Source organism: Antennarius striatus, chromosome 5, assembly GCF_040054535.1.
Source record: "Antennarius striatus isolate MH-2024 chromosome 5, ASM4005453v1, whole genome shotgun sequence".
NCBI lineage: Eukaryota > Metazoa > Chordata > Actinopteri > Lophiiformes > Antennariidae > Antennarius > Antennarius striatus.
Window position 1 is genome coordinate 20,877,501 of NC_090780.1, and position 12,046 is coordinate 20,889,546.

General features: G+C 41.0%; 1 protein-coding gene across 1 annotated transcript in view; it reads right to left on the reverse strand.

The window, feature by feature from the left end:
- The window catches only part of cdh4 (cadherin 4, type 1, R-cadherin (retinal)), a 171,966-nt gene that overhangs the window by 159,198 nt on the left and 722 nt on the right, over positions 1 to 12,046 (reverse strand). The window contains exon 2 of the mRNA XM_068316285.1: positions 11,357 to 11,468. Within this exon, the coding sequence (XP_068172386.1) occupies positions 11,357 to 11,468 (112 nt within the window). The remainder of the gene's footprint in view (positions 1 to 11,356; positions 11,469 to 12,046) is intronic.

A 12,046-nucleotide genomic window follows, 5' to 3' on the forward strand; every position in this document is an offset into this window, starting at 1 on the left:
AATAAGCCAGGTCCACCATTGCGGGCGAAGCACTGCGTGGTATTTCACTAGCTTAATATAACCTTGTGAAAGGGTGACAAAAATGTAAACCAAACCATGAATCATTACATAAAAATTAAGAATTCCTGTAGATATCTTTGGCTGGTGGATGTTTAGTCCTGACAGGTGAGTTATGCACACATCCCTGCAGCACAGCTTTTACAAGCAGGACGTTCAAATATCGGCTCCATAATTATACTTTGAGGAAGCTGTTCAAAGCTTTCCATGTCCTCTGGTTAGAATTCAGTGTGCTAGATTAGAAAAGACGACTGCACGTTCCACCGGTAACCTCTGGGCTACAAATCAAAAGGTTACATGCTCGAGCACAGACATGAGCTATTACATGCAAATTCTTTCGCCATTAAAACCTGTCTGCCTTTAACAAAACATGAAGGGCGATAAAAGAACGTGGAACTACAGAGGTGGATGAGCTCACCTCTCGTTTGTCTGCGCCATCTCTGACGCGTTACCGTCTGAATTAGGCTGTGATGTTAGATATGTTTACGCCACTATAAATTTGACACTGCGTTTAAATAGCCGCCAGGGTGTAACAGCCATCATTCCCTTTGCCACAGCCCTGTGGCGGCTGCGATCATGATGACACAGTGATAAAGCTGCATCCGTTTTTTTCTTTTACCCAGACTAAATTGTAGTTTATGGCAATAAGAAGGCGTCAATTCCCAGAGGCCACAGTTAGTCAGACTGCGTCATATTGTCTTACTGCTGGGTTTGAGGTACAGAGCACAAGCGCTGTCACCAGCATCACCATCACGACCACCACCCCTCCTCCTCTTCCTCATCCCCTCTCTTCTGTTGGTTTCTCAGAGGTATTATTTTTATCTAAAAAAAAAAAAAAACCTACAGAAGGAAGGAAAGCGACAAGAAAAAGAGATTTGAGAGTGAAAAAAGAGGCACGCAGAAAGAGAGACTGGAGCGGCAGATGAAAAGTGTGATTCTTTTGAAGCTCTGATCGATGCTGCCTATGTGTGTCTGCAACGCATGTTAGCAATAAAAAAACAAAAAAACAGGAAGACTCTATTGATTTGGTCCCATATTTCAATCAAAACCGGGTTCTGAACAGTGGTAAACCAGTAGTGGATTGTTAAAAACTGATATAATAACTCTTATTGGGAGCAGGAAAAAGCAGGCAGCTCAGAATTGGTCAAAAATCTTAACAATGTTGGACTTTTTTTTTTTTTTTTTTAATGCTGCTATCTGATTGCGTACAGCCATTCTTGCTGTGGCGTGATTTCTTTTTTGTAAAGATGTATTTAATAAATTAGGTTATTGTTCATATCTTGAACCAATTCTGTCCCTGAACCTAAAAAAATATACATTGAATAAAACACTTGTGTTCCTCAATGTAGAATATAAACTACAGAATTACCTTGAGATGCAAGTTGAATGTGTTCCATGACTGAGCTCGTAAGTCAAAAATGTCATGGTCCCAGTTCCAGTTTTCCTTCCTGTCCTCAGTATCCCGGGTTCTGTCCCACTCAATCCACTCATTCTTGTCACCTATGCCGCTACAGCCACATGATTCCCGTCTCTAATCAGGCTCTGCCTAGTTAAGCTCAGACCCTTCGGGATTCTTGGACTTTTTGAGATTCTGTTATTTCTCTGGATTTTGTCTGTTCATCTGTTGTAGGAATTTATGTTAGTTAAACTATGAATGTGGACTTCTCCTCTGATGTTCTGCACGTGGGTACGGGTCTCACCCTTACCAAAACAAAACTTGCTACTTAAATTTTCCCCATTTAAAATAAGTAAAATCTTTTAAATCTGACTTTACCTGTGCAGACTTAATTCTACAGAAGTTACCAAAACAATGATTTAGTATAAAAGGACACACGGTCACAACAATACTCAGATTACGTCTTTACTCCGAAAGAGAATGAGATGTGGTCTCAGCTGATGTATCCATGTGCCAACATGTCGGAAAGAACAAGATGTAATCTCAGATATTATATACATCCGACAAACGAGCAGTGGTTTCCCAAAGCACAGCTCGTATCTCTGATTTTTGCTCGTATGTCGAGCCAAGATATGGATGAACCTCAATGCAAACCTGTGTATCGCATATACTGTATATAGGCAACCTGCTATTGTGGCAGACAGCTGATATGTGTCCATGGAAATAAAGGAAAATACATATTAAAAACGCACAAAGTTTAAAGCTTTTACAGACCTGGCAGAAATAGGAAACTGATGAAGCATACTACATTTCAACATCATAATTTCCAGTGTCTAGAAAACCATGTAAAAACAAAAAACTTGCCTCTGGAATCTCGTCTACATCGCGCCAATATGAAAAGTCACAGTTTCTTTAAAACCCATGGAATGTGTCATGAATCAAAGTCAAACTGAGACGCCTACATGGACAAAGTTAATCTCTGAAAAACAAAAAAAAGGAAAAGAAAAAAGATGATGAGTTTCATATTAAATAAAATGAGCTGCATAAGAAATAGTTCCCAGCGGTGGGCATCCACATGCCGTCGTGCCCGCCCACCTACGGCCCATTTTTCAAATCAAAATAGACAGCAAATTGATCAAATCAAATCCAATAGGCGTCACCACTATGGAAGATGCAATATCTTCCCTTTTTCCATGATGAAGTCAGGATTTGTGTTTCCATTTTCTTTTACGGTTTCCCGAACTGTGTCTTTTATGTGCCTCTGAGCTGAGTGAAAAATGGCAGAGATGTTTCATAGCTTTCAACACCAAGGCTAATCTCCAGCACTGTCTCACACACACCCAGTATACATGCATGCGTCATTGTAGTTGTGCTCATTTATTTGCTATCTGAAATGGTAAAGTGCAGCGACAATGAAACACGCAACAAATGAATATTTCCAGCAGGGGATGCAATAAAATGTGAATTCTTATAGCTGCAAATGTAAAGCAGTTAAATATGCTCATCCCAAGCAGCAAGCGTTTACTTTTCTAACAGTGTGAGGATGGAGCTGCAATTTAGAGAGAAAATAGTCCAAGTTTTAACAAGACCGATAAGTAATATCAGAGCCCTTCGTTGCTTTCATTAAGAATATTAAAACCAAAATGGGAAATGTGATCAATTTAATACTTGTCATATTGAAACAGATTGTGAAAATTGCATTTTTACAGTTAAATAAAGTTAATGTGTGCTTTAATGGAAGACGTGTCATATCGACTGCAGCGATTTCCAATCTAGCAATTAAAAGGAATTAAAGAGGGACTGGAGGAAACCTTTTCTGTTTGATGGACAAGTTCACATCTTTACTGCTATAAAGGTATAACTCACTTTCTCTCCCTCTCTCTCTCCCTCTCTCTCTCTCTCTCTCTCTCTCCCTCTCTCTCTCTCTCTCTCTCCCTCTCTCTCTCTCTCTCTCACTCTCTCCCTCTCTCTCTCATTCATCCCTCTCCTTTGGTTACTAATGAGCTGTGAGATTGACAGCTGGATTACTGAGCTGGTTTGTAATCCTTTAATTTCTCCATTTAAGATAATCACCCTCTGGATGGAGCGTTGCCTTCAGACACATGCAGATGCAAGTACAAGCAATGCACAGAAATATGCTGCGTTTATGTACAATAAATCCTAGTGGATTTATTTATATATGCAAATGAAAAAAAATAAAATGAAGTAAAAATGAGAGCATGTGGCCGTCTTGATCAAGTACAGATTCCCAGCTAAATAAATCCAAAGGACAATGTAGAGCACAAGCCTCTCTCTGGGTAGTGGCCTTTTTGAGATTAGAGTTTGTAGAACAAAGGCTTCTTGACAATGTAGCCTTTTAATTAAAGATACAGAATAGTAAAAGCCCTGCGGCTTTGGAAATGGCTGTACACTATATTGTAGAGTGGCCCTCTGGAGATGCATGTATCAGGAGCTTAGAAGGATCTATGTGTAGAGTCAAGACCGACGTAAATCATTTTGATTGGGCCGTGTGTTTCATCTCCTCCAGTGCTGTAGGATGAGGACATGAGTGTTGAAGAACATGTGAGGTCGAGTGTCGATGCAAGGTCAAACAGCCTGTTCATAATTCATCAATAAAGTTGAGAGCAGTGTGCCACTTTGGGCCGCTGAGCCGGGAATGAGTGGTAAGTGTGGGAGGAGGGGAGGGGGGCGGGGACCCAGGAGACAAACCTGATCACAAAGGTAGCTCAATGCTCAGTGAACATAGCAAATATGCAAAGTTCTGGAGGGACATTACAGTTACAAAACCCCAGGATCGATCCGCCGCTGCTATTCTTTATCTTAACAGGAGTGTAAAGGGAAGGTTCCCTTCAATGAGGGCTCTGTGTGATTTCATCTGGTAAATAGAGAACAACTTCCACAAACAAGAAACGCAGGCGGCTTGGATGATGGGGAAAAAAATATAGGATGACAGGAAGATTTTCTGTAGCGATAAAAAGAAATGGAACAGACTGTAAACATTTTCCTGTGGGAGCATCACTTAGTTACATGTTCTGGCAACAGAATATATAAACCATCTCATGTTTTAAGAACAGGGTTTCTCTGCCTTAATAAAACAGTACAAGCTACCTTCATTTAATTTTACCTGATTAATTATTGATTACTTCTTGTCACTAGGATGACACCCTGGCAAGTGATTGGTTGGGAAACAACTAACAGCACATTTTGTGGACCATCCTTAGATCCAAACCACCTCCACGCAACTCAAGTCATGCTAGTTTTTCTTTATGATGACAATCTCCTCAGCTGTGGAGGAAAACAGGACACTTCCAGCAGTCCAACACAGTTTATCTGCGTAAAACAAGAGTCATCTCAAGATGAATCATTCCCCAGACCCCCTGCAAATGCATCGGTATATAACACATCCTTCATCCCTCTCTGGGCTCATTTAGATTAATGCTGGATAAAACACCAACCTTGAAAGTCCACGTTTAAAATCATCTTTCTGTGGCAAGCGGAAAATTTATTTGAAGAAAGATCAAAACATTTAAAGGTATAACTACTTATCATGGTTCGTTTATGTTAAGTTTTCCAGACATACTCCAGAGGAAATGTTTCCATGGAAACCACACAAAGTAGAATTAATAAGATTTAGTTTAGTAATGCTGGAATGTATAGTTGCTTCAGACAAGATGATCATCCTTTTTTAATCTATAGTAATTATGGCATGTAATAATAATAAGATGTAAACATCTATAAGAGTCTAAGACCAAACGACGTCACTTCATTATCAATATCACTGTCATTTCTATCATATTTGATAAACTTACAATAAAAAGTGGTGAATTCTGTGGAGTTGAGAACTTACTTTTGCAAAATACGTGCTTATAATTAAAACCCTCCATCTCATCTATGGTGAAATATGACAATCTTTTGTTTTTCTGGAGTTACCATGGTGAATGGTAATATCGGAGCTTCATCAGACAAATTTAACCTAGAGTCAACATACCCCAGAGTGGAATAAATCCACTCCGTCCGGCTGTTCTGGAATGGAACACTCTATATTCAGGTTGGATTCACTCCAGGTTGGCTAAATAAACTAGCTACTAAAAGTCATATACAGTAGGTATGTGGATTCTTCTTCTTTTATTTCCCACAATTTCTTTTTACTGAGAAGAATATTGCTTGCCACGACTCAAAGTTAATGACAACTTAAAAAAGCCACAACGTCAATCTGATGACAACAGAGATGGAAAATCGATTCAACCCCAGCTTTTCCACATAAGTTCAGATGTGCGAGGTCAGCACTGAGCTCTTCCCCGCTTCTTTTCTTGAGTAGGATTTACTACGTTCAAAGAGCTTTTGAACATATTAACGTCATAACAACTATCATCCAGTAATCCCATCTAAATGACTCTAAAGTGTGCACCTCTGTGACAATACAAACATGCAAAATAACATCGGGGTGAATTAATTTAAGCTGAACAACTATCTCTTCAATGCGGAAGACCTCATTTGTATTCAGATGCATGTAAATCCTGCAATCCTAGAGGAGGCGGTAAAAACCTTTGTAATGAACTGGTAGACTCTGGGTTAGACTGAGAGCTGAAAGGTGAAACAGAGGTCTACTAGTGGGAAAAGTGTTCATTTATGGACTGCAACAAGAAAGCCAATATGGTCTTAATCAAGGCCGCTGATCGTTAAAGTGCCCTGAGATGCAAGCTGCTAATAAACATTGACCGTGAGGGAGGGATGTCGATTAAAAAAAGGTTTTCGATGAAAAAGGCAAAGAGTTTTTGTCGAATACAAGGTTGTCGACAAGAGGAAATGGGATTGTTTCTTCAAAAAAGAGTGCTTTTTGTGATAGTTCCACATTCATAAGGGTTAAACAGCAATTTCAGACATTAAAATAAAAGCACTTTAAACTTTGTTGATGAGTATTTTTTTATGGATTTGACCTTGCCATGACTCAGTCTTTACTTCCCAGTCCCACATCGTCTCTTTGTTATCCGTTAATCCATTGCCAAGGACTCTTTTGGCTAAAACCATCAAAAGTGCCCCGTTTCTTCTTCCTTCCCCACAAATCACTCCATGATTCAACCCTTAGCCGCCAGCTCTAGCAGATGCAATCTGAAGTTAGATAACATAATGGTTGGATCTGTTTGAAGGTCAGGATTCAGGGTACAATTAGCTCACCTTTTGCTTTATCTCCCACAGTGACATAAAAGATATCGGACTTCTTTTTTGATTTGTTTTAAAACGATTCTGGGAGCATCCACTCAAAGTTTAAACGCGAGGTTGATATGAATCATGCCAGTTCTCTCAGCGGACGTTAGACTCGAAAGCAATGAAACAATCGTCGTAATGGAATTCCACGAGCGTATGCCGTGACCCACGGACTACGCATCATACTTAGACTAATGCCGGAGCAAAACGAGAGGAGCTCAGTGGGGATCGGCGCACTATAAATGAAAAAAAAAAAAAGCATGGAAGCCCTGACAAGAGGCAATAATATTTCTGCTGACAGTCGTTTCCCATCTATCAAAACCCTCTTTTCTACTTACTACCCCCACTGAGGAAATGACTCCAAAACAAGATGAAAAGCATTGTGCCGTGGCGTGTACTATATCTTGGGTGGCTTGCTTGATGGAATTGGCTCAGCATGTATGTCTTGTTGTAGCGAGTTTTTGAGGTATATAGAAGCATAGCTCGGTTTGGTTAGAAGGCAGGCGAGATAAAGAGAAATGATGTGGCTCATCTTCTGCACCTGTATTCTATCAGCTGGCCACAGATTGCAGGTCCTGGCTGCAGAGATGAAAGACTCTCTGGAGGACAAGAGAGACATTCGTGAGTCAGAAGGAAAATGGCATCCCGCTTATCAAATGCCAGGAAACATAATCCCCACCCCCACCCACCCACCCACCCACAACCCCCCTCCCAACCATGCCCCCACCCGCTCAACTCTTGGGTCTAGACATACTTATGAAAGGCTTGTCACTTTGGAGGGTAGGTTATAGGAGTCAGAAGTTCTTCACAGCATAGAGGATGAACACTGAGCTGGCTGTTTCAGAGCAGATATGGCTCTTCGCCAGATTTCCCTGCTGTCGTCTAATTGGGGTCATGTAACAAGTCATTTTGGATGTGTAACTTTAAGAGACGGACTTAAACAATAGGAAATCCATGCTGAAAGCATACGGCGGATGGAGGCGCGATTGGGCCTGAATTAATCTTTTAGATTAGAGGACAGTCAATGCACCTTTTTTTCCCCTCCTACACACTCTGGAGAGATTTTACAGGGACTGCAATGGAAGGATCCGGTTTTAAATAAAAGTCTACGATAAGAAAGAAGCTTGGGGGAAAAAAAATATATAGAGCGAGTTCGTCTTCTGTGATTTAGGAGACTATACAGGGACTGAAAATGAAAACAAGTTCATTGTCTCTTAAAAGGTCAGCGTGGAGTCGAGGTGGAAAAGCACAGGCTCGTCTCTGCTTTAGTGTTTGAGTAAGGAACACACACATCTCTTGTGATACCCGGCGCCAGACAACTTTAAGGTGTTTTGAGAGAGAGAAAAAAAAATCTGCTGCATTTCTAAAACTCGCCTCTCATGTCCAAAAAACAAAGTTTGACAATAACTTTGTTTGTGGAACGCCGTATGAGGTCACATGGAGCTGTTGTTCTTCATCTCTGGGGACTTCCATGGTTCAAAAGGTGAAACTCATCACTGCTGCCTTTTCAAACATGCATTGACAGTGACTTAAGGAGACACTACCCTGACTGGACTGTATTTCTAATCAATTTCTTTTGTGCTGAGGCTTCATCCCCCTTGAAAGTGTTCCTAGGTGTCTGTTCCGGCTCGTGGAGCGAGATGATGGTTTACACAGTGATGGGCACTCACCGGAATATTTCTTTTCATGCTTTATCTGCCCACAGGGGGAATCTGCAGACACCGCGACTTAAGACCCAACTGTCTGCCTGCCTGTATGCTGCAACCTCCGTCCTCCAATCCCAAATGGCTCTCAGACAAACACCTCCACAGAAGCATGAGATGTTTTATTCAGAACGAGTTAAGGGCGGCACAGAGATTAATTCATTAAACAAATGCATTTCATGGTCAACCACAAAGCAATAAGAGCCATTTTAACCAATCAAGCCAGTGGGGACTGATCAGAGGGGGTCCTGAACGACGCTCTGCAAATCAAAAAAGGATCTTTTAAGTCTCGATCAGACGCTTTGCTTTACCTACAAGGGATGCCATAGATGAGAAGGAAAGTTAAAGGACCCTGAAATATTTCTATTATCTCCAAGCTTGATCTACTGTATAAGTCAAAGCAAAGGTTCCTCACACAGGGGTGGGGAGTCGCACAGTAAAAATGCAGAATTACAAAATGATGACTTTTTTGTGTGGCATGCTATAAACATATTAAAATGAAATGCATCACAGTGCATTAAGCTCTGGTTTAGCTGCTGATTGGGCGTTATTTTGCCGCATATAGGGTTACAGTCCAAAATGCTGGGAAAGCAGTTAGGAAAAGCACCCACATGAAAATTTCCATCCTCTCATTTCTCAGCAGCGGTTTTGTGTATCGATGCTGCAAAATCTGAGGACTTTTGTGGCACGCTATTCCATACCTCTCGCCGTTAATTGTCTGAAATCTTTCTGCAGTCCTCTCTGAATACTCAAGAAATACTCCTTTGCACTCCCAGCTTAAGGTGACGAAAGCCAGACAATAATGAACACACTGGTGAGGGAGTCCACTAGTCTTGTGCCCCAACAACCTTCAGTACATATTAAAATGGACACATACCAATGACGGGAAACAATGAAGAAAAATGGCTTTCTAATTCAATCAGCTAGTATAGATTACATTCATTTAGTCTCTGAAAAAGGTCTGATTGATCGAAACAAACACAGAAAGAAACAGTAAGCAAAGGAAAAAACATTTCTTCACCATGATACGCCGTTCAAAGTAAGACATTTAAATATTTAAAACACTTCTGTGCGTCTTGGGAATTGACAGTTGAGACACCCAGGGCATTTACAGCTATGGCAAACAGGAAAATACTTCAAACATTTGTTTAACACTTTGACAAAGTGAACTTCAAATCACAAGTATCACGCAGCCCCTTCTTAACTGTGAATACTCCATCAAAGCATTATAATAGCAAAAAAAAACCCAAAACAACAACTCCTGCTTCCACTTCAAGCAAGAAAAGCGCTGCGGTTCACACATTGTTCAGCGCCTGGAAACAAAGGCCTAGTTCACGCTGCACCTGCAGGACCACAGCTCTCTATTCCTTCCCCCCATCGCTCACTGTCCATCTCTCCAGGGAGACAACAGCCACGGTCCACAGCGGTCCAGAAACCCCCTTCTCCAGCTCCGGAGCATCCCGTTTCCTCCCTCGTCTCATTCCCCGCACATTCATTTTCTCGGTAAGTGACAGTTTCAGGTTATACATATTGTTGCGTTAGTATTAAAGGCCTCCTCCCACTTCCTATCCCGCCATACTGAAAACAGAATTCAGAAAGGTTATCTGCTGCACATTCATCATTACACCAGGACATAAACTGCTGCAGCCCATATCCTCTGTGTGGCCAGTTGGGAGGACAGCATTGCTCTCGGATTGATTTTCACATAGAACAAACACGGAGACAAACAAAATGAAAGCGAGAGATCCGGGAGCAAAGGTAATATGGGATCTGTGCTGGAACTGATATTGCATGTAAGCTATATCAATTTGATGGAGTTGAGCTTTGCTGTAACTGCTTTTAAAATTGAAGTCTTAGCAAATAATATGCACACCAGGACATCCCTACAGACACATGAGTCCACAACACACATAAAACAGAGTGGATAAACCAACATAAGTTATCTGTAACAGATCACATCACCCTGTGTTAACATTGTTTGGGTCAGTGAGGACGCCTTAGCTTATTTCCAACAAGGCAGAAACCTTGAGCCCCTACAGGCAAAACTCACTCCCCACTGACCGGCTGCACTGTCCTTGTCAGCTCCCTAAATAACAAAATAACGTCCAGAATAATTCAATTGTTTTGCTCGCTGGCAGGAAATGCTCAAACAGCTGTTACAGAGAGGATGCTATTTCCTTCTGGCAAACAGTATTTCACGTTAGAATAGACTAATATTTGGTTATGAAGGCAATAATATAAAAGAGTCAGGGGAGAGCTGGGTTTTCTCTTGTAAGCTGTTGTTGAGATGTTGTCTGAGTGTGTGGGTAATGGTAGATCAGGAAGTGTAGGAGGAGGAAATGTGAAGCAACACACGTAATAGAGCAATGTCATCAAGTCCCTCAAGTTTTCTTTTTTTTTTTTTAAACAGAATTCCATGAAGTAGATGAGAAACGTTTCTTTTCTTTGTGTTGAAGTTTTGGGGTTTTGATATGACACAGTCTGCGTAAAAGAAGCATTTCTGGACTTCAAAATGAGAATGAGAGAGGTTTTTTTTTCTATCTATTTTAGTTTCATCAGCGAATAGAAGAAACTACAGAATAATTTCAAATGGCCTGCTCCCAAAATGAAAGGATCAAACAAACACAGAATTGAATTCCTCTGAAAAATGGAAAACGTAATAAAATCAATAGTCTGCTGACAACAGACCGTTTACAGAAGCCTGTCTGCTGCTCAGTCCAAGAAATGTATATTCATAAGTGCAATTAGAGCCATTTATGTGTTCATGAATAAAACTCTGCATCATGTTACGCAACTGCATGCATTCTAACTGGATCCATCTGCTTGGAATATAGCCTGGTGGGAATGTTGCACAACAAAAAAGGACTTTGTGTTCTTTAAATGTGGTGGACATCCCCCACATAAGTACACACATCCCATGCATTAAATTCGGGGGCAAATCTGGTCAGAAAAGGGAAAATTCAACAAGTCAATAAATGAAATCTTGCTTACTTACCTTTGAGAAGGCTTTGGCCGTGCAGCAGGTCTCTGGAGACAATCACTGTGTAGAAGTTCTGCGAGAAGCCTGGTCTGCATGGGGGTTTGAGGGCTTGGCTTCCCTTACTCCCCTGAGGAATAAAACAAGATGGCCTGTTAAGCACTGGCAAATTGACTTGCGGCCAGGGGGTCACAAGCTGATCTCACAACCTTTTCACAATGACGTTGAGCCTCGCAGCCTCAATGTAACCAGAATGCTGAAAACCACTATAGTGTACCGTCTTTTTTTCACTCCGACAAAACATGAAGTCTCACAAGAAACACTGACAAAATAAATGTAATTTGAATAAATTACTTTAGAGGCACCAATGATTGTTGTCGTGAAAATCATTATCTCTGTTGCCGATGTTATCACCGTGTCTTCATCTTTAAAAAGATCTTACCCAAGAGGAACTGTCACCCAAATATACACACACCACATACTGGTTGTAGTGTGTCAGTGGCAGAGCTGAGCTCAGAGGGTGAGTGCATGTGTGAAAGAGACAAAGGAATGAATCAAAGTGCATTAAATTTTAGTGCTGGTACATCAACTCAATTGCAGGCATGCAGCACTTGTTCACATGAAGCAGTTGCAGCAATGCACCTCACTTACTGAAATATGTACAGCACACTTTACAAAATACAAGTATCTCAATATTTATCCAAAGCA